This window comes from Neovison vison, chromosome 11, assembly GCF_020171115.1.
Source record: "Neovison vison isolate M4711 chromosome 11, ASM_NN_V1, whole genome shotgun sequence".
Lineage (NCBI taxonomy): Eukaryota > Metazoa > Chordata > Mammalia > Carnivora > Mustelidae > Neogale > Neogale vison.
This window is the reverse complement of record NC_058101.1, coordinates 120,148,932-120,171,509: the sequence shown is the minus strand read 5'-3', so window position 1 is coordinate 120,171,509 and position 22,578 is coordinate 120,148,932. Positions and strand designations below refer to the sequence as shown.

At 40.8% G+C, this 22,578-nt stretch overlaps 1 protein-coding gene across 3 annotated transcripts in view; it reads left to right on the top strand.

Annotated features, from left to right (window-relative positions):
• AFF1 (AF4/FMR2 family member 1) overlaps positions 1-22,578 on the top strand; it is a 201,114-nt gene that overhangs the window by 70,610 nt on the left and 107,926 nt on the right. Inside the window, exon 1 of one of the 3 annotated variants that reach the window (XM_044224573.1) lies at positions 5,796-6,272. The exons of the other annotated variants lie outside the window; for them this stretch is intronic. Within the exon in view, the coding sequence (XP_044080508.1) occupies positions 6,253-6,272 (20 nt within the window). The 5' untranslated portion in view covers positions 5,796-6,252. Of the gene's footprint in view, positions 1-5,795; positions 6,273-22,578 lie in introns of those variants that run through there. 3 annotated transcript variants of the gene reach the window in all.

Sequence of the window (22,578 nt, the reverse complement as noted above, 5' to 3'; positions counted from 1 at the left end):
GACCTGAGCCGAAGGCAGAGGCTTTAACCCACTGAGCCACCCAGGTGCCCCGAGTCATAGATATTTTAAGAGAAAAAAATGTCCTTAAATCTGGAAGAGCAAACATGAGAGAACAAATAGTGTTTCAAAGGATAGTCATAAAAACTATAATCATCTTCCTCAATTCATTTACTTCCTTGTTACTAAATTTTGTTCTGTTTGCAACTTTTCCATTAGTTTTGGAAATTCTTATCCAGTTTAGTTTTGTGATTTAAGGATATCAGAAACCCGTATTTGTCAAAAGTCCTTTTCATGAGTTTCCTTGATGAAACATGTTTTGCAAGAGCATCAGAACAATAATTGTAAATGACAAAAGATTCAGAGATGGGCTAGTTAAATATCCGATGAGTTCATCATTATGCAGTTGATAAGAAGATCCAGTTCTTTCTGTGACATATGGCATTTCAATAAGTAGAATGTCAAGTGATAGCCTCATACCAGGATGTATTAAAATTTTAAGAATTTTCATATAATTTCTAGTGCAGAGGGGTGCCTGGGTGGCTCAGTCAGTTTAGCATCTGCTTTCTGCTCAGGTCATGATCTCAGGGTCCTGGGATTGAGTCCTGCATTGGGCTCCCTGCTCAGAGGGGAGCCTGCTTCTCCTTCTCCCTCTGACCCTCCCCCTCCTCATACTCTCTCTTTCTCTCACTCTCTCACTCAAATAAATAAAATAAAAAAATTCTAGGACAGTTACAGCATTTGCCCATGAAGTATAATCTAAGAAGGTTTATCATTATTTGACAGTGCTTCCCGTGTAATTTAACATACTAAATAAACAAGCCTGATTAGTCAAAAAGACTTCATTTAGAATTTGAATTTTAGGAAGGTATTGTTGAAAACCTCAGGTCTTATTATTTTTTTAATTAATCATTTTTTTTAAACCTCAGGTTTTAAAGAAACATGCCTAGATAGAATTACAAATCAATATAAAATATAACATATAATTATTTATTTAACCCAAGTGGCAATAAGAGATTCTATAGGTTACATAGTCGTTAGCAAAACCTTAGCCTCTTTAATAATGAAAAATTTTAATCTTCTTAATCAAAGACCTGATAAAGACAAAACACGGAAACTGGTTTTTTGGGCAGATTAAAAAAAAACAAAACTTTGTTTACAATCTCTTATCAAGAGTAGACCAAGAATCTAAGAAAACTTTGTCATTTTTACAGAAAGAAAAAAAAAAATTCCAGTCTTATACCAGTGGCCTTTTAAAATTCATTCATTCTAATCCTGGTCACTCCGGAACATGCACAAAACTGTTTTCCAAAGATTCCCCTTCATAAACCTTCCACAAGGGTTTGTTTTTTACATTCAGATTTTATCCTAAGTTTTCTCTCTCCAACCAGTCTCGTTTTGGGACAAAACTACTTTCTTTTTCCGCAACAAAATTGTACTCCCATTCTCCTAACCTTTCTTATCAGAAGCACATCTTACTTTCTCTACATAGAGTTGCTCTCCTTATCACATCTAGCAGTCTTAATTACATCCAGTGAAAACTTTAATAACCGACTGTGAACTGTTACAACCAGAATTCTTAGGTTGACAAATTTATAAATATATTTCATAATTTTTAGGAATATGTTTTTTCATAGTATAACTTTCAATGAAGCATAAAATATTTTACTAGTAGACCCAACTATCTTGAGTTTCTTTGTAATAAGAGGCCAAAAGCAGATAAACCTGTGTTTAGTAAGTAATGTTTCAGTATTTTATCTTACTTGGAAAAGACTTACATATACAGTGAATTCAAACCAATTTGTTATTTAAATAGTAAAATTTCAAAGTATTAGTTTACCAAAGATTTTGAAAGCTGTTTAAAACTTTACTCTTCAGGGTGCCTGGTGGCTCAGTTGATTTCAGTGTCTGACTGTTGATTTCTGCCCAGGTCATGATCTAAAGCCCCTGTCTGCCTCTGGGCTCCGTGGGGAGTCTGCTTGGGATTCTCTTGGTTTCCCTCTGCAACCCCCTTTCCCGCCCCCGCCCCACCTTGAGTGTGCTCCTGCTCTCTTTCTCAAATAAATCTTTAAAAAAAAAAAATTTTTTTTTTTTTTTTTACCTATAAACCTTTTTAAAAATTAACTTGCTTTTAACAATTACCCAGGAAAACTTCATGAGAGAGACTAAATTAGCCATCACTTTGGGTCATCTTTTTGCTGACCAGTTGCAATAGAGATAACATGAACTTACTTGACCTTTAGTAAACCTTGGTAGAATGAGTTTTGTATTTAATTCTGATAACTCCAAAGACATGTCTTTTTTAATTAACAACTTTGAATTTGCTTTAATACCAGGTATTCTGCACCTGTGTCCTCTAAAAAGTCCATCAGTTTTTTCCACACTGTCAGTTTTACCTGGGGCTCCTGGGGGGAAATCTGAAGTAGGTGCGTTGAGTCTAGGGGAGATCCTGGACTCCTTCATGCTGATTTGGGAGGTACTTTAGTTTGTACCTCATATAGAGGGGCCCAATCGTTTGGGGTGCTTTTTGCTCCTTGATGGTGAAGGTAGGGGGAACAGGAGCCCATGGCACCAGAAGCACCAAGGATAGTGAAGGAGCCAGCTGTGCCAGCCAAACCAGTGGTGGTACGGAAACAGGAGGGTTGAGGAGGTGGTGGCAGAGGTGGCAGGGGTGCCCCCAGCAAGGGTGGAGGTAGACTCAAAGTTTGGACTAACATTCCTTTATCTCCATCTCCTGTCTTCCCTCCTGCAAAACAGGCTTTTTCTCTGATTGCTTTTTAGCCGTCTGCCGCATTTATTCAAAGTATGTCCTAATGGACTTTCTTTGGAAAAAGAAGTATCTCCCATCTTCCTAGGCAAAAGTGCAGAAAGAACACAGTAGAAACCCTAAATGAAGCTAAGAGTACCTCTGTTAGCATTCATTCTTCCTCAAAAGTTGGAGCTTCACTAACTGAACCAAACAGCTTCTCCACAAGCTAGAGCCAAATCAAAATGCCCTGTTTGGTAGTAACTGAATGGGAGGAAGAACTCTAAGAGAGTCATTCAGGAGCATCTTTCCTCTGACCTTAACATACATAGGCCAGGCGGTGTTACAGTAAAATACTATCTTCTTTTTAGTCATAGGGTCATAGCTAAAAATAGACTAGTCAGCCAATATTCTCCTTAGGGGGCGGTGAGGGGATATGGAAATAGTACTTCCTGTTCTTACACACACTTCAAGAGAGCTTGCAAACACATATCCTGACTTCTCTACTTGCCACTCGTCCCTTCTCTCCCTTCTCTCCTTCTAACGGTACCTCTAATGACAAATTCTATAAATTCCTTGTTGCAAATCATATGAATGAACCACACAAGCCCAAAATGGTTTCAAGGAGCTCGGACAGCAGGGAACTAGAGAAGGACGGGGCCCAGCGTGCATTTACTAGGAACCAGGTCTTTTAGGCCCACTTACTCCTCAGTTCATTTCTCTGCTTCACCAAATGTGGCAAAGGCAGTTTGTGCCTATTTGGGCCAAGGAAAAAGGAGTGTCCCCCAAAACAAGTTTTGGCAGCTCTAAGGGACTATTCTCTTCACTCTCCAGCTGCCTGAGGTCAACTAATCACTAGTGGTTGTCTCCAACCTGTTGTAGTCCCTGATTTGGGAAATGAACAGGCGAGCTCTGGTGCCCTGCAGCCAGCTGCTGGGAGATCCAGGAATCCTAAGAGGGCTGGACAAAATGGAAGCACAGCTCCTGGCCTGACTCAGCAGAAAATTTGTTACTGGAGCCCAAGGGTGCAGGAACATCTGGCCAGGGGGGTGGGAGGCGGCGACAAACAAACTAGGTTCTGCCATTCACCGCTAACAAAATCGAAAGGCTGAGAGACCAGGGGTGGTGAAACAAGAAAGGAATTTATTTCAGTGAAGCCAGTACCAGGAATACCATGGGCTGATGGCCTAAGAACTGTCTCTAAGGTGCTGAGAATATGTCTGAGTTGATATAGGGAAATCACAACAAAGATTGGTGGGTACTCTGCAGCAAAGCAGCAAAAGGTCAGGTTGATTATTGTCTTGGGGTCAGTAACGCAGCATCTTGCTGGTGTGAGGGCAGCCCTTATTGTTAGAGGGGGTAGTTTCGGTTTCCATCACTGGATGTTTTGCCCACTGGGTCCCTTGGCGTGAGTTAACAGGTAAAGCTGGAGGGGGAAAAAACAAGAACAGATTTGAAGGCAAGATGAAGTCAGGACTATGTCCTCCTCCGATCTCATTGGAAAAGTCTTTTGATTATTGAGACACTATCAAGCTCCCAGTGGCAGATGTAAAGTTTTCCGAAATGCTTGAAAGCTCCAATTTTATCACTGGCAATAAATACTGTCAGTTGTTTTCCTTGAGGAAACAGACTCACTTTGTTCATTTTTGAGAAAATGACTGCTGAAAACCCAAGTCGGAAAAAGCACAGTTCATCAGTTGTTCTTGCGCTTAAAAATGGTAGTCCCTGACAAAACAGCTGGTTTAGCTCGCAACTCAATTACACAAGTGCTTTCCTTTCCTTCACTCTGCAGGAGCAGAGCTGTTTGTGTGTACTTCTCATTTTCTCGCAGAGAACATCAAAAAGACCTCTACTTGAGGCCTTGTTGAGATTTAACGAAAGTCGTCATTCCTGCTGCTTGCTTTATTAAGGACATTCGGAAAGGCTCCTTGTTTTAACTGCTAGTGTGTGGTGGTGAAGAATGCCCTGATATTAGTGCCGTTTGCAGCCACTGCCTTGGTTGGTGCTAATGGTGCGATTGCTTTTGCACCATTACTGCAAATGTCAGCACAGTGAAAAAGACAGGCCATGTCTTTGTGTTACTCTAAAAATAGTTCTGACCTCTGAGAGGTTCTTGGGGACTCCCCGGAGTCCACTGATCACACTTCCAGAACCACACATAAAGATGCACTGGGCCTTCCTCCCAGCATTGTATGTTTTCTCGCCAGAGGTCAACCTGCCGGTATTCGATGGCTTGTTAGTAATACAGTCCGGAGTACCTCTTTGTGAGGTGGGCAACACTGGAGCGGCTCCAGGGGGAACTGAGGAGTCTCCGGGGCAGGCATTCATTTAAGTTTCCAGTTCCTACAGTGTGCTGCTGGAGCCCGCGAGATAGGGTAGCCCAGCTGCGCTCCGTCTCTGCCCACCTAAGGTTTGCCCTGCTTACCTTCAGGCACTACTCAAATGCCTTCCCTGGTCCTCTTAGTAGGACCCGTTTGGGTTTGTACTTCTTGAAGAGTGTTCACTACATTGATGGTTTGCATCCTCGATGGTTGTTTTTAAAATGCCAACCCCCAAATGAGTTACTGTTTACTTTGTAATCTGTATGTTGTCCCAAGAAAGGGAAGGGCGTCTTGTAAATGTTTTCTCAATGTAATGAAATCAAAACCGAAAGCGAGCAAAGTAAAACAAGGGTGCGTTAGTCGCGCATTTCCTGACTGCACGCATTGGAATGATCAAAAGGAGCGAACGTGGTTTACTGCTGCTGTGGTTGTGTGTCTCGCTCACTGCAGCCTCTTGGGGCCCAATATTCAACAAATCCTCAGATCGGAGCTGGAGTTCTGAGCGGCCGGGTACTGTGTGTTCCCGCGGTGTGTTTGTACATTGTTAAAACCTGGCAAGAGAGCACTAGCCAGGAGCCTGCAGGCGGGGCTCGACCGCGAGCGAGCGGGCGCGCGGGGTGCGTCGGCGTCCGGGCTCGCTGCCCCCGCCCGGCGCAGCCTCCGGCTCGGGCCGGCGGAGCGCCGTGCCCATTTAAGGAGGCGGACCGTACCACCAGAACTTTCTTGGCAGGGGGTATTCGGGCGAACTCGGGCAACTTTCAGGGAGCCGACGGACCATCTCGCTTCTCTTCCGACGCCGGCCCGAGCTCTGGTGCCGCTGGCTGGGAGCTGCGCGCTGGTGGGCTGTGGCCGTGGGCTTCTCGGGTTTCCCTTCTGCGAAATCGCCCCGAGGGATCTCACTGGCTCTGCACTCGGTCGCGACGTTCCCCGAGCTGGTCCAAAGTGTAGTTCGCCTGCAGAGGCCCCAGTGCCCGGATGTCCATCAGGCTTAGTGCGAGCCAATACGGCCGGAGCCCGAGGCTACGCTGAGGACGCCCGGGCTCGGGAGCAGGTAGTCCCGTAACGCCGGGGAGTCGCGCTGGGGAGAGCGTCCCCGCTCGGCCCCAGCAAATGGTGAGCGCGGCGCTGGCAGGAGGGCCGCGGGTGGAAGGCTCCGATGGACAGAAGTCCTTGAGCTCTGTAAACTGAATGATGGCAGCCCAGTCAAGGTAAGCCGGGCGCCGAGAGAAACTTTTTAAATGTGTTGGTGGCTAGGGGAATTGAAGGTTGCGGGCAGGAGTGGGGGAGGGAGGGTTGGGGTGCTGTGAAGAAGACCGGCAGGAAGCAGCTTTGTCATTGCTTTCTCATCATTCCCGATGTTGTGGTTCATTACTTAACGTCAGATAAAAAAAAAAAAAAAAAAAAAAGCTCGGGGTGGGGGGACAAACAGTTGGGAGAGCATACTGGACAATTCCTGCAGAGTAGAGGAGAGGGCTTGAGTTAAAGAAAGAAGTTAAATTTCTTCGTCTTTCAAAATAATTGTTATTTTCGGAGGAATTAAGTTGTTTTCACTTGTTTACCTTTGCCCAAATTTTCATTTAGTTTCTTTGTGCACCTCCCTTTAGGTCTCTTGATTTGAGAGTGGCGGGGAGGGAGGGGGAGGACGGTTAGTATTTTGGTCGGAATTTTGGAAGCACTTAATGTAAAAACACCTCGCCTTGGAGAAGGTGGTTGAGAATTTGGCTGGTGAGTGATCGAAAATTTTATTGCTAAAATGTATTCCACATCAAACGGCACAGCTTGCGAGAATCTGCTGAGTAGGCAAAGACCGGGAATGTACTGGGGGGCTGGTGAGGGGAGAGCATAATGAACTACAGTTGCTGTCAGAGGAACGCTCTTCTTAAGAACCCCGGGCTCTGACTTTCCATGGTTGGTTCCTTTTTTTGTGATGAGTGTTAAGGAGTGATGACAAGGCATTAGTGATCATTACACGAGTCAGACTGTTGTGTGTGAACTCATTTTAGTTGTGACAGCAGCTGGTGCTAAGGGAAACTTAGGAGTTACATTTAAGTCCTTTTTTAACTTTTAGTTTTACTAGAAAGCAGTTTGGTGTCACCAATTTAAAGTAATAGAGGTCTTCCAGTTGATATTTGATGTAGTACAGCGATTTGGGGATGTCTTAGAGGGCAAAATATGTTTCAGGTCTGAAAACCCAGGTGTACCAGTGAAAGAAATAGATGCTTGAACACTGAAGTTTGGGCCACATAAAATTCGAGATTTTTTTCCTAAGAGAACTTTCCAGGAAGAGAAGCAGCTACTCTGTATAGTGTGGTATCTGCTTTGGATGTTTAATCCTCTCGGTACTGTGGTTTATCCCCTGCCCCCACGTTCTCAGTTATTCTAAGAAAGGGGTTCTTGGGACCAAGTAGTGGGAAAACTTAGGTGAGAAGCAAGAGTTGCATCTTTGTTTTGCTAACCTCTAATGAAATTTAACTGCTAAGGGGGTCTGTGGAATAAAGCCTTCGATTAAAATACCCTGGTCTAAGAAATTAAGTAAATACCATCCAACGGAACTCAGTAACAAGAGAACTGGGATCGGAACTCAGGTGCAAGTGATTTCAATGCCTCAGCTCTTTAAGAGTAAAATGAGGTAATAGCTAATTGGACACTGTAGTGTGCCAGGCACAGCTGCTTTAATTGGATTATGTCTTTGATCTTTCTTAGTCACTTAAATAGGTAAGTCCTTTTATTTTTTCACATTTATAGTTAAAGAAACTGAGGCCCAGCCAGCCCTTTTCTCGCCTGCGGACACAAAGGTAGAACAGTGCCTGACTGGAGCTGCTCTGTAGCATTTCCTTACTTCCAGACCTTCCCCTTTAATCCTGAGGTGAGCTGTGAAAAGGAAGCTTCAGAGCCTCAATATAAGTGTACAAAAAGCATTTTCTGCTGAAAGTGCTTTGCTACAAAAGGGAAAAATCTGAATTATCAGTATGGTAGTTGATCTCGTTAGTAATTGGATTAGGAGGGTTGTGTATATTCTGCTCTAATACCTGGCCTTCAGACAGGCCCTTGAACTAGGAGCAAAGCCACTGAGGCCATGATGGCTGTTGTTTTCTTAGCCTGCATAATGGGAGTATATCTCACAAGTTGTAAGTATTCATTTTCTACAGTTAGATCTGGAATGTGGTCCATGCTCATCTAGACGTTGTGTTTGTCTGTCTGTCTTTTTTAAGATTTATTTGTGAGGTGGGGATGGGGGTGGGGGCAGAGGAAAAAGCAGGCGCTCCACTGAGCAGGGATAGGCCTAGTCCTATGACTTTGGGATCATGACTTGAGCTGAAGGCTGATGCTTTACTGACTGAGCCACCCAGGCACCTCTAGACATTGTGTTTTGTGGGACAGTAGGTAATCTTTGAGAGTCTCTAAAGATTCTCTTTTAGATTCTCTGAAGAGAAGGTGACACATACTTTTGGATTTCAAGGAAACCTCAAGCTGGGTGGAATTGTTGAGAGCAGTGCTAAGAGAAACAAAACCATCACCTTTGATTTATAATCTAGGGTTGTAAAATCATGCCCAAGTGCTACCCATAGTATCTGTTTGCTCTTGGAACAATTAGTTTGGATTGTTGGACTCATTGGCCCTTAAGATTCATAGCTCAGTTTGTTCTAAACACAGTCATTTTATGGTGCACTATTTAAAATAGTTTGATTTTTTTTTTTTTTTCCTTAGTAGAACAGGTAGGTTAGAACTTGCATGAAAATGAATTTTCTGGCCCTGACAGTGAATACATGAGATGGCCATGGCATTTTACTGTCATGGTTTGGCATTGCTGTAAAGTAATATTCTTCATTTGATACTTATGGTTGGTATATCACTAATTTTTCATGTGAATAGTCTAGGCAGTGTATTTGTCTTCTGTTGTCAGCTTCTTAAGATGTTGTCTCACATTTTTACTATCTCGAGCATAAACTAGAAGTATTTTGAGTGAGGAAGGGACTACCTAAGTATTTCTTAGGTGAACCTTTATAAATTGAAGTTGACCAGTCCCCTCCCTCATTTTAAACCTAAAAATAAAGGGGGGGGAAGCGCCCCAGAGTAGGAAGTTGATTATTTTGTTTTGCTTTGTGGTTCATTATTTTCTCCCAGAAGTGGGGAGACATCTCTTGAATGAGAGGTCACTTCCCTACATTTAAAAAAATTAGATTTTGGGTCAATATTTTGAAAACATTTAGTATTTGGTTTGAATATTGGAGTTGCAGAGAAAGGCAGGCACTTAGAAATGCAGTATCAGTTAAAGCAAGACGTATGCTATGCCTCAGCTCTCAGGTTGGAATCTGTAAATACAACAGATACATTGACTACTTTCTGTTGGGAATTGTAACAGACTTGCTTTCTTTAATGTGAAATAGATCATCATGGCCTTAGTGTCCAAATTCTGATCTCAGGCCCGGAATGTTTTATAGAGTATACAGCCTGGCATGCCCTCTTTTGAGAATGGCAAGCCTATGGAATCTTAGTAGTTTGAAGATTTATACTTTTCTGTGAGGATTAGCTTGCTTTAGATTGAGGAGTGTGTTGATGGATAAAACAGAAAGAAGGGCTTTGTCTGGTTCCTCATCTCTGCTAACCACCTCTTTGAAGCAATCTTTGAGTTCTAGAAAGGAATATATACAAACCTTCACCTACAGCCTGTTTTAAAACGCACCTTGTGCTCCTGTGGAAGCCCTGTGCTCCCTGCCCCCAAGAGGGAGGGGAGGGGCGAGTTGAAATTCTGTAGGACAGTAGCATCTGGTGGCTGAGCACATCTTGCAAGAAAGCACTTTCAGACAAATTGCAAAAGGAAATTAGGTTTAGTCAGTTCTCCCACAGTGTTTTTGTTTGAATTTGACTGAAGTTAATGAAGTTTGAAAAATAATAATAATACAGCAGAATCAGATTGTTCCCAAGATTATTATGAAGCCGGTTTTTGGTGGATCTCTGACTGGTGAGGGAAATTTTTCCATTGCAAAAAGCATTGCTCTTAAACTGGTGTAGAACCAGTTTTGCTCTGTCCTCTGCCCTCCTCATTTGTGAACTGCTGATTACCCTGGAAGAAAATTCATGAAAGCAAAGAAGCTCTGATGGAGTATGAGCAAATATCAAAGAAGAATGCTCCGGCATTTTGGAAAGTGCGGTTCAAGGAAGTGATTTCAAGAGGGAAATAATTTATGCAGTATTTTGACCCAGTGAATGTCTTCATTTTTTCCCTTATGACGCCATTGTAAACAGTGTCCTTGACAGAAGAGAAACAGACAGGTCTCTTAAGTGATTTCCTTCTAGTTCATCCTGAGAAGCCAGCTGAGCTTCCTGACTCACAGGCGACAGCTTCTTCCAAGATAAAGAAAGAGAATTGAGTCATTTTTTTCAGTCAGCTGGTTTATGGGGATGTTCTTTGGCAACATTAATGCACGTGATCTTTCAAGAGATTTAGGGGATTCTGTGAAAAGGTATTCAATAGCTGCTCTTATATGCTTCTGAAAATGGAATCTAGTGAATGCTGCATTTAAGCAATTTAAATTTCATGTATTCTCAGTAATGAAAAATGTTGTCTTAATCATGTACAAGAGGGAAATCTCATTTTGGTACTGTCAGTTGGTTTAAACATCCAAATCTATGTATTACCCAGTAGCTGTAGAGTGGAGGAATTACAAAGCCAATTATCTTCATTACTGCTTTGAGGTATAACATACAATTTGATTGCTTCTAAATATATAAACTCAGTTTTCTATTAGGGAATTTCTGTATTTCGTTTGTTTTCCAAGATTGGCAAATAAACTTAATTCTAGAATCTGTCTTTTAAAAGAGAAAGCCCTGTACATGACTTGTAATGAGAACTACAACGAGTAGTGTATTCTGATTTTCCCCTCCGTACTAGTTGGAAATTCAGTCTGCATCTTTAGGACAAAGTTTCTTGGCTCAGAAGTACAAGCATAACAAGCTTGAATATCATAATCTCTGTTGTGGTTCAGTTACTTTTTGTTGGCATAGGGTGTGTACAGAACTTTACAGCAGCTTAAATGATTACCTTTTTTACATAAGTGAAAACAATTGGGAGAGATAAAGTTGTAGTATTTTAGTTCTGCTTCAGGTTGTTGTTAATTTTATTATGAGTATACATGTATTCATTTGCTCGAATGATAAAGAAGAATGCACAGTAATACCTTTCTCAAATACAAATGTATCAGGTGGTGCTTAGCTTTAGGCCTCAAGGGGAAAAATAAGATCTCTTGGTGTTAATGCCCTGGAGACCCTGAAGTAAAAATTAACTTCAAAACAATCTCAAGTGTGGACTTTTTGTGTTTTGGCAATGATCAGTGTTGAGAATCTTTCCTCTGTGCAGACTTTTCCCTTTTCCAAGCTATCCCCAGTGAGTTAAAGCTTAACCCAACAGCCACAAAGCCAGTGGACTTAATATCCTGCAAGTCTTGTTCTCTGGTGAACGTGTTTCCTTGTTATGGTTTATTGGCTTTGTTTTTAATTTAACCTGATTGAAAGACCAGATTCTTAAGGCTATTACTCAAGCAGGAATTTGACATAAAGTTAATATAGTAAGAGGAATCCCAGTAGTGACATCTTGTCAAAAAGAACGGAAGTTAACTGAAGGAGGAAATATATATTGTCAGTTGACACCTAAATGGCCATTACTAAGTATTAAGTGTTATAAGGGCACCCTTCAAAGGGCATCCACAGTTTGACCACACTCTAAAACTATTGTTGTTCCTTCATAATGGCTCATATGATAATAAATACTTGGAAATTTGTGGGCTGACATGATACGATCCTTTGGGTAGGCTAGAAGAGAGTTAAGGATGTAACTCTTGCGTCACTGTATTTTACCCCACATGATCTTGCCTTTCTTTTTGGTGTTGCTTACTGCTGGACTGGCAATTAGAGAAAAGAAAATTTTAGATGCAGTGTAGTCCTATTAAGTTCAAGGTTCTCAAACTTGACTAGACACTAGAATCACCAGGAGTGCTTGCCAATGTGTTGATTCAACCCCCCTCTCCGCCATACTGATTGGATAGGTCTGGGTGGAGCTTGGGTGGAGACCTTCTCTGAGGCCAGAGGCCCACCCTACTACCCTTTGTGAAATGGAGTCTGTATGTGAGAGATATGTGTGTGAGAGATACGCAGTGCAGTTACATTTTGACTTAATATATCCTGATATACACGTGGCCTCCTTCCCCCGTTGAAATAGACAAGAGGTTGATAGGAAAAGTAGACTGTATTTCTGTAAATTAAACTAACTGCTGAAGTGTCCAGATGCACTTAAAATTTAAAAAATAAAAGAAGTAATGCCCAAGTTTGATTATGCAGCACTTTCCTAAGAATTGTTTCTTCCCAAGGGCCTGGATATTTAATTTGCCCTTTCCTGCTCATTCTGGGCTGCCTCCCAAAACTACGAATGCATACTCTACCATACATACTCCAGTTTATCAGGTGGCAGATGTTTTTGTTCCCAGGGGAAAAGTTACAGCTGTGAATTGGTCAGTTCTATCCAAACTGTATGAAACTGAAAGGTGGTAGTGGTGGTGGTGGCATTTTTTTGTTTTTTGGTTTTTGTTGTTGTTGTTTTAACAAAACATTGTCTGCATCTACTGTTGTTGAACAAATAACGTTCAACAAAAATTTTAAATGGGATTCCTACTGGGAAGTAAGTGTTCAAATTATAGCAGATGTTAGTTCATGGAGCAAAATTCAGGAAATACTTTCTGGTATGTAGGTGTTGAAACTTTTCAGTTCTTGGAACTTTTCTTCAGGAAACGGCCCTGTCAAAAGGGGAGCAGTTGATAAAATATGTAGCATAATTCACAAACGGTGTTCTGCAGTGTAATTAAATTTTGATTTGGTGCATGTAGTATATGTGGTTATGATAGAGCCTGGTCTCTCACCTGACATTCATCCTGGATAAGGTGCATCTGGATGACTTGTTAAATTGCGCCCCTTATTCTTGTTGCCTTAAAAATGCAGGTGTACCTGATTTACTATGGATGTAAATTTTTGGAAAGTGGTATAAAACTAACCAGTTCCCTTTGTTTTGTGTAAAGGAATGAAACCCATTTCCTGGTTTTGCAGAAATTACCGATTTTTTCTTCTGATTGATAAATTAATATTTTAACATAGACATTTCTAAGTAAGATGGCCTATCTAGTAAGTTGATAGTATTAGCTGTCTCAAGTCCATGATATTATGATTTTGTGTGTGTGTGTTTTTAAAGGAAAACAGAACCTCTTGAGTTAATATGTTGAATTTTAAATACTTTAAAAAATTTGTTAAAAGGGATATTTATTGATACAAAATTCCGGGCAGGAACACATAGCTAACTCTCATTTTTTCCCCAAGTAGCGTTGATCTGTAATTACACTTCTAAGAATTAGGGTTTTCTGTTATTTTGCAGTTGGTGTAGCTCTCTTTACCCCTCACTTCTCTTTTAGAGTTAAACCATACTTGTGCTAACTCTCCATTTTAAAAAGCTGCGTAAATATAAACTTTGCACTGCAGGAAAGAAATTAGGCAGGCACATTCAGGGACATAAGCATTGTAAAAAGATATAGTGGAACCCAGTATGTTACATTTGTTTCCAAAATCAATTTCGAGCTGAAAATGTTGGAAAGAATAAAGAGATGAATGTTGTCTGCTTGTTGTGTCACTTGGTTTTAGTAAAATTCAGAATACTGATTAAACAGTTTGTTTTTAACTAGGAACTGTGCCCAGGAGACAAGAAAACCCCTAACCAGATTGGAAGTTAATAAAAGATTTGAGTTTGATAATTTTTATCATTTTGCCGATGGTTGAGAACTGCCTTATTCTTACAAACAGCTTCATATTTTTCTTATTTTAAGTCATGTTTTTCTAAGGATAAAGTGAAAATCGTTAGATTTACATAATGTGGACTTCTAATTCATAGGCTTTGAAAAGATCATGACAGTTCTCATGATAATCCTAGAATAAAACTTGGTTTCTTCCTGAGGTCACCCATATTCTGGTGGTACCTCCAAGGTGTTGGTGTTATCTATTATTTTAAAGAGTGGAGTAGAAACTTTACTCCTACTCCTACTTTTGGCAGCTTGGTAAATGACTTTTTTTTGGCAGAAGGGGGAGAGGAGTAGCTTGCTTTAATCAGGATACATTCAGTGTCACCCAGATCTTTTTATCTCTTATGTTACTTCTCATTTTATGAATTATTTTCTTAGCCCAAGTTTTTTTTTTTTCTTTCCCTTTAGAGCTTTGAAGTATATTTTACATATCATAAGAGTTGTCCATTTCAAGTGTACAATTTTATTGTTTTTACTAAGTGATAACAGCCACCACCATAAATCATTTTTAGGACAGCTTATCTCCACAATAAGGTCTCTTATGTCCATTTATAGGTAATCCGTGTTCCTTGCCCCATGCAAAAATCTTTTTGTTTGTAAATGTGACTTTCTGTGGGTACTGCATATACATGGAATCTTGTGGTTTCTTACATCTGGCTTTTTTCACTTCCATGATTTTTTTTGAGGTTCATCTATGGCGTAGTATGTATCAATTCTCTCCTTATAATAACTGAATAGCAGTCTGCTGCTTGAATATGATGGACTGGTTGTTTCTCTCTCTCATGTGTGTGTTTGTATTCATGGGTTAGGGGTGGGGACTTATGAATAATGCTCCTATGAACATTTGCATGCAAGTGTTTATGTAGACATACATTTTCCTTTTTTGCTTGGTTGAATTGTTGAGTCCTGGGATAGTTTTATCCCTTACTTTTGAAAAAAAAAAACCACGAAACTGTTTTCAGACTATATGTCCACCCTAGCCCATATCCAAATTGATCTAATTCAGTTAATTTTTTGCAAGCTATTTTGCTATCTTTAGAGGCAGCTGAACTGTGGAACTGGTGGTTGAGATCTGATCAGTTTCGCATTTGATTATTAAAATGATATTTTAAATACTTGTGGCTTAAAAACACAACAGCAGTTTTTTCATAGAAAATACTTTATAGTATATATAAAATTGGTTGGGCTTTTTGATGAAGAAACTTGTGTCCAGGAATACTTAAAGAAAACCAAATTAACATTTAAAGTATCAGTACATGTTTTTGTCAAAGTAGGAAGTGAATCTTCCAACACACAGCTCATAAACCCTGCAAATAGCTGTATATGTGTTTGTAAAATATTTATATTAAACTACATTTTGTAAATATATATAAATTTTACATATATATATTTTATAAACATATATATAAATCTCATTTCAGAACTGCAAAATAAACCTAGATATTGTCATTTAAATGCATTTAAAAAAAATAAAAACATTGAGGCAAAAATTAGCTGTTCCCATTTACTGCAGTCTTGCATGCAGAGATAGGTTATCTGCATGGAGCTTCTGGAAATTATCTTTAAAATTTGGGTCCTGCTAGGGGAAGGTGGTGACCATATGCCCCCAGTCTCGGTGGTGTGTTTCACACTTAAGGAAAAGATCTATTTTATGAACAAAAATACTTAATGAAATACTCTGCAATTGTCTTTGTGTGTGTGTGTGTGTGATGGTAGTGAAAGTGAATCATCTTTTCAGCACTCCCACTGCTCTTCTGTAAAAGAGCTGTGAGGCCCTGGTTCTCCGTCTCCTACATCGCTGCCTTTCATGAGTCTGCCCAGTGTGCTTTCAGCTTTGGAGCCTCAGAACATTATAGCATGTCACTGGAATTCAGTGCTTCTGGGGATTAATGTACCTACCCCCTTTAAAGATTGTATCAGCATTAATAGCTTTATGGCTGTGACCAGTTCACAGTGCTTTTAATATTATCCATATTGTGTGTTGATGAATGCCTCGCAGCTCACAGAGAGCTGGCCACAGTGTGTGCAGGGCTCTAAGCTGGTTCAGACCCATCTGTCTGCCTCCTCCATGTGAAGAGACACTCATAGCTGGTGGCAGGGTGGGGAGGTTGGGTGGAGGACAGAAAATTAAACTGGCCAGTGAAACAATCACAAACTGTTAAAGCACCATGACAAAAACAAATGGGATGTCGTGACAGAGAATAATGGAGTGTGGAACTTGATCTCACGTCAGCCTCAAGGACCTCTGACAAAGCTGACCTGCAGTGGAGGAAAAGCAGGTCATGATGTGTGTTAGAAGTAATTGCCCTTTCAGAATATACATGGAAATAAGTAATGATAGTGGAAAGGTGGCATTTTTTTCAACAGGGCAAGTATGGTTTTAAGAAATACTGCCACGAGGCAGTTTCTTGAAATAAAAATGATTTTTGTGGATTAATTCTATCAAAACTCAGCCCTGTGTTTTGTTTTATTTTGTTTTTTTGATAAAGCCAAAATAAGTTCCATAACAAATTGTACTTTTAAAATAGAGACTATGTTTTCGAAGAGCTTGCCTTAATTGGTGCATAAATAGAAACAAGTTAAACATGTGGAAAAGAAATGTGATAGTAGACTTAGTTTGGAAAGCCATCAAGTAAGGATTGGCGGAAGAATTAGAGAAGTCCCAGCTCAGTGAGTCCAGTCATAAGGAAGTGAAGATGTAGACGGTAAGGAGGATATTTAGCCGCCTATTAAATACGAAGGTTAATTTACAAAGCGACCTTTTATGCGTGTGAAAGACTGCTTTAGGAAGTGTGGTGAAAGATGGCCTCCCCTCTGCCCAAAACAGGTCTTGAATTAATAAGTTATACGTGTTCCGGGTTTTAAGAAAAAGCCCAGGAACGAACTTCTCATTGAAGATTATTAACCGTGAAAACACAGTGGAAAGTGGAGTTCCTTTAGTCTCTCAGAAATAGGAAATAGATAATCTTCTACCTTGGGTATTTTAGGAAGTAGCAGCTGGTGTAAGTACCTCTTTCTCAAGGGATTCTGTGGCTTCTCAAAAAAATGTGATCACAAGGAACTACTATAGGAACTGAAAGTTCTTCCCGCTGCCTGCGTCACAGCTGTGTTTGGTTATACGAGTTACTTCAGGGATCCTGTGTTCATTATCACCTCATCTCTCCTGTACCTCTGCTTTGCAGTCATTTTCAACCAAACATATTTAGTTGTGGACCTCTTGTGGCATAATATATGATAATTTTATGAATGTATTGTGAACATAGAAAAAGAACGTGTATTCTTTATCTTCAGGGTCCAGAGTTAAATGTGGATTTGTGCATTAGACCTGTGTTACATAATTTCTATATTCTTACTTTTGTCCATTTTGTGGACTGAGAGATAAAATGAGTCTGATACGGTCAATGAGCTTTTATTTCTCCTAATAATCTTCTGAAGTTTTTGCTTTACGAATATTGACATGGTTCTTCTGTTGCATAGATATTCATAATTGTTACGTCTTCATTTTAATAAGTTGCCTCCCTGCAAAGTCTTAATTCCTTAAGTCTTCTTCCAGAAGGTTTCTTTGCGTATTGGTGATATATATATATATATATATATATATATAATTTTTTTTTTTTTTTTTTTTTAGAGATTTTATTTATTTATTTGACAGAGAGAGATCACAAGTAGGCAGAGAGGCAGGCAGAGAGAAAGAAGGAAGCAGGCTCACTGCTGAGCAGAGAGCCTGATGCGGGGCTCAATCCCAGTGATCCCAGTGATCTCAGTACCCTGGGATCATGACCTGAGCTGAAGGCAGAGGCTTTAACCCACTGAGCCACCCAGGTGTCCCAAGTGATATATTTTTTTAAAAGCCATATCTTTATATCTTTTATCTGTGTGGATTTTATTTTGGTTTAAGGAGTGAGGGTTCTAGAGCCTTCTCCTCTCCCTCCAGAGTAGCCATCCTGTTCTCTCTATTCAAGAGCCATTGTCACACTCAATCACTGTACCTTTACAATGTGTGTTGATAAGGGAGAGAGCCATACTTTACTTGTGCTTTTGGAGTTCTCATGGATATTTTTCAAGATCAACTTAGTATCTGTAAAAAAAGAAAAGCTAGTGGCCTTTTAATGGGATGACTTCCTATAAAAACCTCATCCTGTTTTTCAGAAGTATTAAAGTTCTAGACAGGATTACTCTGTTCTTTGCAAATTTTCATGGAGTGGAAAAGAGTAGATTTGAGTGCCAGGGACTCCTGAATCACTAGGCAGACACGCTTGTTTATCTTGCGGACGTCTGGGAAATCTTGTTTGCCTCAGTTTCTCCAGGAGGAAGTGAAGATACCCATTTGCCTTTGTCCCTGAGGAATGCATTGTTAATCTCTCTGGAGTGGAGTAATATTTCTATAGGTGACTTACATTGGACTTTAGGCAGAAGGAGGATTTTGTGGTCTCTGTTGCTGTAGAAAAGATCTGTTTTCTTTTCTTTTTTAAAACTTTCTTTTTTTAAGATTTTATTTTTCAGTAATCTCTGCACCGAGCGTGGGGCTCGAACTCACAATCCGAGATGAAGAGTTACATGCTCCACTGACTGAGTCAGGTGCCCTGAGAGGATCTCACTTCTGAGCAGACTTTTTTTCATTCACTTTTTCTTGACCATGATAGATGCAGTTGCAACTCGTTGAAATGTTCTGTAGTTCAGTAAAACAAAAGCAACAATATGTTAAAGTTAATTTTTTTTTAAAAAATTATTTATTTATTTGACAGAGATCACAAGTAGGCAGAGAGGCAGACAGAGAGAGGAAGGGAAGCGGGTTTCCTGCTGAGCAGAGAGCCCGATGTGGGGCTCGATCCCAGGACCCTGAGATCATGACCAGAGCTGAAAGCAGAGGCTTTAACCCATGAGCCACCCAGGTGCCCCTAAAGTTAATTTTAATTAAGAGAAACATCTTCTGTAATTTTCAACAACCCGACTACAATTCATTCTTGTTTCTTTTCTGCTTTTTCTTTACACATTAAATGCTGCGAAATTTTGACTCATTCTTGATACGTGCTTGATAGGTGATTTATTGAATGTGTAGGGAAAAAGATGAAGTGGTGGTTACTTTAGGCTGTTGTGATTTTTTATTTTAGATTGTCATTTTGTCTTAAATTTGAAGAGGAACATAAGACTTTAAGTTCTTTTGTGCTTAGAAATGCCATGCTGAGAGTATATTTTTAAAAGCCAAAAGCAGCCTAGTTAATACTGACTAAAGCAAGGTGTTATTTTATACCTTCTGCGAGGAGCCAAGGTAGTGACAGATGTTAACACACTGCCACACATAGGTGTTACTGTCTGTTCATGATGCTGGGTATGGAAACTACTCTGAATACCATATTTATGAGCTTCACTCATTTGTGTTTATTTATAAGACTGTCATAATTGAAGAAGAGCTACTAGTGTAGCTCACAAACTAAAAATCGAAGACCTGGGATTTTTCTTTTCTGTTCGTACACACAGGTACATGTATACATGTGCTCATACCAAACACAGATGTTGCCTCAGTGGAGGTTGGAATCCTAATGCAGACTGAAACGGTCATTTCTCATTGTGCTTTTTTTTTTTTTTTAAAGAATTTTATTTATTTATTTGTCAGAGACAGAGGGAGAGCGAGCAAGTGAGCACAGGCAGACAGAGAGGCAGGCAGAGTCAGAGGGAGAAGCAGGCTCCCTGCCGATTAAGGAGCCTGATGTGGGACTCGATCCCAGGACCCTGGGATCATGACCTGAGCCGAAGGCAGCTGCTTAACCAACTGAGCCACCCAGGCGTCCCTGTGCTTTTAAATGTTAGTTTAAAATTAGCCAATAAAAAGGGGTGCCTGGGTGGCTCAGTGAGTTCAAGACTCTGCCTTCAGCTCGGGTCATGATCCCCCCGTCCTGGGACCAAGCCGCACCCCCCCCCCCCCCCGCACGCCCCACGCATTGGGCTCTCTGCCAAATTGTGATCTCTGTCTGTCAAATAAATAAATAAATAAAATCCTTAAAAATAAAAAAATAAAATTAGCCAGTAAAAAATTGCAGTTCTTGTTTTTGTGATCTCATTTTAAAAGTGATAAGGAAATAAACAGATTTTGGCAGTTGTCTTTAACTTTATAAACTTTCAATTGTTTAGATTATCAGGAATAGAAAAATTCAGGTCTTGTATGTTTATAGAATTTCTTTAAAAATTGTGCCCAAACCATAGGACAGCAATATTTTTTTGGCGGGGGGAGAGGAAACCTTTCTTATTTAATTCAAAATCATTTCTTACATTATGCTTTCATAGTTGAATTGCTGGTAAGAGTGGATGTTATTTCAATAGATGTTGGGAATTTAAAAAAAAAGCATGCATGGTTTCCTATTTACAAACTGCTCTTCTTCCAGAAATGGGTTTGGAGCACAGAAAATATTTTGCAGAAGCAGCAACGAAAATCATGTGATGAAGGTTAGGCCCCAGGCTGAACCCAGAATGTTTCTTCACTTATGGTGCCAAAATGTCAAACATGTGGTAAAATAATGGAAAACAGTGCAGTTGATTAAACAAGGCAGACAAACCATGCTTGAATAAGACAGTATCTTCTGCTTAAGTTGGTTCTTTTGGTAGGAGGGATGAATGTTGTAAGGGACTTTTAGGTTTAATAGGGAGAAAAGGTGGAAAAAATGAATTCTCTTGAAGTATTTCTGTTGGTAAACTTTGGGTACTTTGAAGGACACAGACATTATGTATAATTTTGGCATATGATCATAGCAGTCCTTTTATTGTGCCTTCTTTTATGTTTTGAGCTTTGAGCCAAGAATTCACATAATTGGTATCATTGAATCTGTAGGGCAGGGGTTATCCCTGCCATTGTACAGATGAAGAAACTGAGGCTCATGGAGATTAAGTGACTGACTCTGAGTGATTGACTGATCATGGTTTCAGAGCCGGCAAGTGACAGCTGGCTCACAGCCTCTACTCATCTACTCTAGACTTTCACATAATGTCATCTTTGTCCTTAATACACTTATCTGTGTGGTCAGTGCTTCTTGGTTTACTATGGAGGAAAAGAGGGATGGAGAAAATGGAGCATTTTGTGTGTGTGTGTGTGTGTGTGTCATAACTGAGGTGTATGAAACAGGAAAAGGGAACGAGATGAGAATAGGGAAACCTAGTATGTGTAAAATTCCTCTCAGGGTGAAGAAACATACAGAAGAAATGGGAGGTCAGTGTTTGCTAGTGCCCTGCGCTGGGAAGTGACTTTCCCCCACAACTTGGTTACTTACTGCATGGGGAATTAAGGAGAGACAATGCAACTATTTGAAGCTGTAGGGTATTTGTAACTCAGAGAACTCCTGTTCTATTTGGAAAGGGAGAATTATGTGGATGGAACTTCCCTGGATAGAAGATGGGAAATCCCTTGTACCCTTCCTCTTTCAGGATGCTGCTTCCTTATAAGAAACTCATTTTGGAGTGAACAGGCATCCTTCTGCCTCTTCCTGTTTAGTGGGAAATGTGTGTACCCCTTTGCCTCTGCTGCAGGACACCATACTTTTCCTGCCATTCTTGGATTCTCCTTCTGGTCTTACCCCACTGCATATGTCATCAGCTCTAGGGACCATTGTACTGTGTTTAGTATTGAATTATCTTACTTTGTCCTTGGGGAGATAGGTGGGAGGAACATAGAAAGAATGGGTGAGGGGAGAACCTGTATATGCTTACTAATAGTAGCTCAGGGCGTAGTGAATACTTCACGCTTGGCCAGGCCCTGGGCTGCGCACTTTTGTATGCATCAGTTCACTCAATCTTACAACAGTTTTGAACCTTTGGTACAGTTTGAGCTTTGAGTTTGTGACTTAACCCTGTCGGCCGGAGCTAGTAGTGGCAGAGTTTTGACATGTCACAGACGTAGTCATTACGATTTCCCGTGCCTGTTCTGAATATGCCGATTGTGGTGGCTGCTGCTTCAGTAGGAAACAGATGCTGTGACTTGGGGGAATATTTCTCATACTCCCCAGCAGTGCCTCTCAACACGGGGGTGGGGGGCAGGGAAAAGAGGAGGAGGTTACTTTACTCCCACCGCCCTCCGGGATATTTGGCAAAGTCTAGAAACATATTTGATTGTCACAGCCAGGAAAACAGTGTGCTACCATCACCTAAGGTGGAGGCCAGGGATCCTGCCAGACATCCTAGGATGCGTTCTCTGACACACAGAATGATTTGGTTCAGAATGTCTGTAGTGCCAGAGTTGAACCCCGGCGCTCTTCCCAGGTATGCGGGTATCTGTACCTCAGAGAACATCCGTTCAGACTCCCACTCACCCGGTGCCGGCCCCGGAGGTGTGTCGGTTAGCCCGTTTGTTGAGGAGGCGGTGCGAGTGTGCAGGCCGCACCTGGGCACCGCGTGGGTTCCACAGCCCTGTAGGAAAGGGAGAAATGGAAGAAACACTTCTGAAGGTGGTGGTGAGGAAAGGAGAGGCGGTGGGGAGGACAAAGCCTTGCGTAGATAGAAACTGCAAATTTGGAAAGTATAAAACCTGGGTTTTTTTTAAAGAGCACAGCTGGAGGGGCATCTGGAGACATTTTCGGGTTTCTCCTTTCTTTCTCGCCTGAGTGCTTTCAGTTTACTGTGGTACTATAAGGCATTAGTCACTTAAACCTCACACTGGTTTTAGGGAACTGGTACTGTGATGACCACGACCTTTTTA